Raw genomic sequence first — 6,410 nt, forward strand, 5'->3', positions numbered from 1 at the left:
GTTTTTTTCTCTGTTTGTTTGTTTGGGTTTTTTTTCTTGTTTTTGTTTTGTTTTCTCATGTTTTTTATGCTTTTGGAATCATTGCCCTACAGGCTTTGGGTGCAGAGCAGGAACTGTTCCCTCCATTGTTCCAAGGACAATAACTCACCCTGCACCCTGCAGATCTGGGAAAACCATCCTCTCCTCCCTCCCCGTGTTTAAATCTCCAAGGAGAGGTTTAAAAAATATCAAATTAAACAGCAAAAAAAGATTTTAATCGATCCCAAAACCATCCAGATTTTCATCAAGCCCAAAGCAGTGCCCACACAAGAGTGGTAGATCAAGGGAAGGACACAAAGGGATTTTTGGCCTCTCAGTTTCTTCTTTTTTCAACATGTGGTGGAGTTTAATTTAAAAAAARTAAATTATGGACAACAGCCTGGATCCCTCMTGCAGAGATGTCAGGCTGGAAGAATTCCTCAGAACGAATTTCAGCATTTTAAGGACTTCTCGTTGTGATTGTGCCTTCCAAGAGGGTTTGAATTTCCTCAGGATCAGCCCTTTGAGAGGGGTGGAATGCAGGAACCTTACAGAGCAGAAAACGCTGAGTAAACCCAGACTGCACTTGGCTTCATCACTAATTATATCTTTATCACTAATTATGTCTTTATCACTGATTATATCCATCCAAAATCATGATTCCACTCCCAAATCCTCACCAAGATCCCACATTTTCACGTCCATTGGTGTAAAATTATCTACAATTACCTTTTTATCACTAATAATATCCATCCAAAATCATGATTCCACACCCAAATCCTCACCAGCATCCCACATTTTCATGTCCATTGATGTAAAATTACCTTTCTTCATCACTAATTATATCTTTATCACTAATTATATCTTTTTCACTAATAATATCCATCCAAAACCATATTTTCACTCCCAAATCCTCACCAGGATCCCACATTTTCACGTCCATTGATGTAAAATTACCTTTCTTTATCATAATTATGTCTTTATCACTAATTATGACTTTATCATTAATAATATCCATCCAAAACCGTGATTCCACATCCAAATGCTCACCAGAATCCCACATTTTCAGGTCTATTGATGTAAAATAATTTACAATTACCTTTTCTTATTGCTAATTATGTCTTTATCACTAATAATATCCATCCAAAATCGTGTTTTCACTCCCAAATCCTCACCAGATCCCACATTTTCATGAATATTGATGTAAAATTATTTAGAATTACCTTTCTTTATTACTAATTATGTATTTATTATTAATAATATCCATCCAAAATTGTGTTTCCACTCCCAAATCCTCGCCAGGTTCCCACATTTTCACATCCATTGATGTAAAATTATTTGCAATTACCTTTAGCTCCACAAACACACATCCCAACATCAAATATGCATTGCCAGACAAGCAGAATCRAAGGGGAAATAAATGCTTTGCTGATGTTTTTTATTTGTAGGCAAATTCACTTCCTAAAAGCCAGAGAGCTTTAGGATTTAAATCTTTTATTARGTTCAGAAGGTTTGAATTAGGGAGTGAAAAGCTAAAAATAGATGCTTGCTATTTAAAAAGTAATAGCTTGGGCTGTATCATTTAACTGCTGGAATTAGGAGGAACAGCCTAGAAAAGGGAATTTAGATGAAAGAAAATGCATAATAAATAATCTTTGTGTGGTCCAAACCTACAGCAAAGCTTGCTGAAGATGTGGATACCCAAACTGTGTCTTTAAAAATTTCAGTTTCTTCGGGAATATCTGTGAAGTTTGTCCTTCAGCAACATTTTTTATCATTTATTTCGGCTTTTTATAATATATTTTGGGTTTTTTTATCAATTTATTTTGGTTTTTATCAGTATCATAGTCTATAATTTATTTCTGCTTTTTATGATTGATTTTGGGGTTTTTTATAAATTTRTTTTGGGTTTTATCAGTAACATTTTTTTGTAATTTCTTCAAACTTTCATAATTTATTTTGGGGTTTTTTTACCAATTTATTTTGCTTTTTAAACCTCTATTCCAAGGCCCTGACATCCAGGGAGTATTAAAATCCCATCCTGTGATTTTCCTGCAGCTCCAGACGTCGGAAACGACTCAGGGAAYGCCTGAAATCTGCTGCTGAGGAAACCTTCCCTCCATACACAGTTTGTACCCTGTCCAAACCATTCCCTGTCAGAGGTGCTCTACCTGCTTTTGCTCGTTAAAATCAAAWTTTTTCCTGGGTGAAATTGTGACAGGAGAGGTGAACAAAGCTCGGTGTCACAGCCCATTGTGTTCTCTGGAACAGGAGCTGTCCCCTGGGGATGGGATCTCAACTGGATCCTTCTGGGGGATGCTCTGAAAGTCATCCTCAATTTGGGGGACTCCACTGATGGAAAATGGGATCCTTCTGAGGAGGAAATTTTCATCCTGTGGTCCTGAGTCACACACTGTGCCCAAAATCCTTTATCTGGCCCAAACTGACAGCAAAGCTTGCTTAAGTGAATATCCAAAATGTGCATCATTCTTGGGGACATTCCTGAAAGTCATCGTCAGTTTGGGGCCTCCACTGATGGAAAATGGGATTCTTTAGAGGAGGAAGGTTGGTCCTTGTGATCCTGAGTCACAAACTCTTCCCAAAATCCTTTATGTAGCTCAAAGTGCACTTAAGATGTGAATACCCAACATGTGCATCGTTCTCGGGGACATTCCTGAAAGTCATCCTCAATTTGGGGGCTCCACTGATGGAAAACGGGATTCTTATGAGAAGGAAGGTTGGTTCTTGTGATCCTGAGTCACAAACTCTCCCCAAAATCCTTTATCTGGCCCAAACTGACAACAAAGCTCACTTAAGATGTGAATATCCAAAATGTGCATTGTTCTGGGGGACACTCCTGAAAGTCATTCTTATATCTGGGGGGCTCTACCAAACAGAAAATGGGATCCTGCTGAGGAGGAAGGTTGGTTTCTGTGGTTCTGAGTCACAAACTCACCCCAAAATCCTTTGTGTGGCTCAAACTGACAACAAAGCTCACTGGAGATGTGAACATCCAACATGTGCATCGTTCTTGGGGACATTCCTGAAAGTCATCCTCAATCTGGGAGACTCTACTGACCTGAAAAGGGGACTCTACTGATCTGAAAATGGGATCCTGCTGAGGGGGAAGGTTTAGCCCTGTGGTTCTGAGTCACAAATTCTTCCCAAAATCCTTTATCTGGCCCAAACTGACAGGAAAGCTCACTTAAGATGTGAATATCCAAGATGTGCATTGTTCTGGGGGACATTCCTGAAACTCATCGTCACATCTGGGGGACTCTACCAAACTGAAAATGGGATTGTTTTAAGAAGGAAGGTTTATCCTTGTGATCCTGAGTCACACACTCGCCCCAAAATCCTTTGTGTGGTCCAAACTGACAGCAAAGCTCTCTCAAGAGGTGAATATCCAAAATGTGCATCGTTCTGGGGGACACTCCTGAAAGTCATCCTCAATCTGGGGGGCTCTACTGACTTGAAAATGGGTCCTGCTGAGGAGGAAATTTTGTCCCTGTGGTCCTGACTTTCACACTCTCCCCCAAAACCCAGGCTGTTGGAAAGAAACCCTCAGTGCATGAAGAACCCTGTGTGTTTTAGCTGCTCTCAGCCAGACCTGCCGGCTGAAATGCAGAATTACCTCAGTTTAGTAAAAATAATCCAAATAAACAAGAACTCCCTACTCAAAGCTTGAATCAGCCCAGAGAGAATAAAAAAGAAAAAAACACAGAACGACACCAGAGAGTTCCTTCAGCTGAATAATCCTGCATTTTCCTCACTGTTCCTGCACTAAAATCAAAGTGTCTGCAAACAGAACGTGCCTAAATCCGGCATAAACAGGAATAATATATTCGAGAGTTAAAAACAAAAAGCCCAGGACAGCCTGTGGTGTTGCTGCTCTGAACCCCTCCCTCACGCCAGGAATTCAAGACATTTCACATCTGTTGGAGTCTCATCTTGCTGCAGTCCCGTAGGAAATGATTTACTGGGTTTCTTGATGAAAAACCAAGAGCCTGCCCCCAGTGCGGTGCCGAGGAGAAAAACCCCGAGCGTTTTGCGAGCAGCAGATTCCGAATTTGAGCTGCTGGAGGAGGAGGAGGAGGAGGCTGACAACGACTTTTATGGCCAAGGAATTACATCTGGAGTCAAACTTGCTTGCGTGACTCGCGAGTTAAATCAGCGGAGCGCTCAAGACGAGTCCCACACTCAAATATTTAAAGCTCAGAGGGCCTTGAAATGAAACTTTTGAGAAACAAAACACCTTCCCCGCACCGGCACTGCGCTTTTGTGACAGACACAGACACATTGAGGTTTTTCTGTCCTCTCAGACTCTTTTCCTGTGTGAAGCAGGACCAGGGAAAAGCTGTGTGGATTAATTCCTCAGCGATGAGGAGAACCCAAAGCGCTGCACAGCCCCGCTGAGGCTCAGAGCAGTTACCCTGACAGCATTTGAGGCCAAAACAAACAGGAGCAGCGTCTCCTCGCAGACAGCTCCGCTGCGCTCCTCGCACTCGGAGCAGCGGCTGGAGGCGGCCGCGCTCCCCGGGGGATGCTCCGAGCGCTCGGGATGTGCTCCGGGACATCTGCTCGCTGTGTTCCTTGGCTGGCAAACACACAGGGGCCAAGGGTCGCCTTCTCCCGAGAGTTCCAGCGCTCGCAGTGACCGCGGGCTGGCCCCAGCGCGCTGCCTGCAGCCGCCCGCCTGTGATTGTGGAATGGGGATGGGGAGAGAAAGCGTCCCGAGAGGAGAAATGAGAGATAAAAGGATGCTCGCCCTCCCCCGGAATGGGCTGTGGTGAAAGAGAGTGACCCCGGCGATTGGAASCACATGTGCTCAGCATCCGAGCAATGGGACAGTCCTGCTGAGGCTCCAAAAGCTGACGTGAAGGGTTTGGAATGGAAAGAGCAGAAGAGAGAGTGGAAAAATCAACCCTGCACAGAGCAGAGCCGCTGGATTTTAGGGGTTTGCCATCAGGAGGGGGCTGGGGATGCTTTACCGACAGAAATATCGACAGAAATATCRACAGTATATCCCAGAAATATCCAAATCCTTCCTCGGGGAACCTCGGATGAGCCAGGGAGGGATGGGGGATGGCTCTGGCAGCTCAGCATCAGCTCAAACCCTGTGTGAGTAAATCCACTGTGCCTGCTGTCTAAGGGAGATGGGCCCTGGCAGCCAAGGTGCAACATCCCCCAGGGAAAATTAAAAAATTTCCTCATTAAGGACAGGTGAAAGGTGGATCCTGCGGTACTCAACGACCACATGCACCTAGAAACCTTACCTACAGTAAAGAGGCAAAATTCCATCCCTGAAAGTGCCAAAGGGAGCCTTCAGCACCCGCACACATCGAATTCAAAGTCTAAAGAAGCTTGGGAATATTGGAAAAAAAAAATTGAAACTGTCTAAAAAAGCTTGGCAATATTGGAAAAAAAATTGAATCCCTCCATTAGCCAAAGACCTTCAGTCTACACCTTCCCAGGCAGCAGCAGCTCTGGATGTGCTTTCTTTTTTTTCTCTTTGCACTTAAAAAAACCCCAGTGCAAGCAGGAGATCCCTGGAGATCCCAGAACAGAAAACAAGGCCCCAGCACTGCATCTTCCAATTTAATGGTTCAGGGGTTGTTCAGGATGGTTCCTTCACGGGAATGTGTGAATCCCCTGTGCCTTTGGTCCAGGCAGTTTTATCAGGAATCGGTCCAGGTGTCTCCTGCTCACAGTGCCAAGCCTTTCAGTGATGCAGCTGGGAGTTTGTYAGTGCAGATCTCACATTCCTGGAGGGAAGAAGCACCAATTGCTGTCTGATATTCCCTTTATTTCCAGGCATCTCTGTTTTGTGTACCTTAAAGCTTTGAAAGCAAGAAAACCAAATATTCCAATCTCTAAACACCAGAAATTCCACTCCTTTTGCTTGGTTTCAAAAAACTAAGAGGAGGATGGTTTCAGCAATAATTTCTAGGATTTCTTTTGTCTGAGGAATATTCTTAGGCCTCAGTCTCGCAGGGAATCTCTTGTTGCTGTCAGTTCAGGGACACACAAATGAAGGCACACAGAAATGAAGTTCAGTGCCCAAGGCAGACACCGAGCAGAATCCAGACTACAAACCCAAAGAGACAGCAACAAAACTGTTTTCAGAGCAGTGTTTGTCCATCAGATCTCTCCTCGCYCGTTTGGAAATCCAAGGAGGAGGTTGCATCAGCTGGAGAAAAAAAAAAAAAAAAAGCTGGGGAGAAAGAGACTCCAGAGATTGATACGGATTCCCAGTAAAAACATTGTGATGAGGATTCCCTTGTCCTATTTTTATCTCTTTGCATCAAAGTGTAAGATTTTCATCAGAAGGCTGATGAAATTAGGCAGCTTCTTATGCATTTCTTCTGGTTTTTGTCCTGAAAATTCATCTC

General features: G+C 43.5%; 1 protein-coding gene across 1 annotated transcript in view; it reads right to left on the reverse strand.

Annotated features, from left to right (window-relative positions):
- CLMP (CXADR like membrane protein) overlaps nt 1-4,615 on the reverse strand; it is a gene marked incomplete at its 5' end in the record, with an annotated part of 20,126 nt that extends 15,511 nt beyond the window's left edge. Inside the window, one exon of the mRNA XM_057388115.1 lies at nt 4,451-4,615. Within this exon, the coding sequence (XP_057244098.1) occupies nt 4,451-4,615 (165 nt within the window). The remainder of the gene's footprint in view (nt 1-4,450) is intronic.
- Between the last annotated feature and the right edge of the window lie 1,795 nt (nt 4,616-6,410).

Source organism: Malurus melanocephalus, unplaced genomic scaffold, assembly GCF_030028575.1.
Source record: "Malurus melanocephalus ecotype Western Australia unplaced genomic scaffold, MMel_1.1 scaffold_1580, whole genome shotgun sequence".
In the NCBI taxonomy this organism is placed as follows: Eukaryota; Metazoa; Chordata; class Aves; order Passeriformes; family Maluridae; genus Malurus; species Malurus melanocephalus.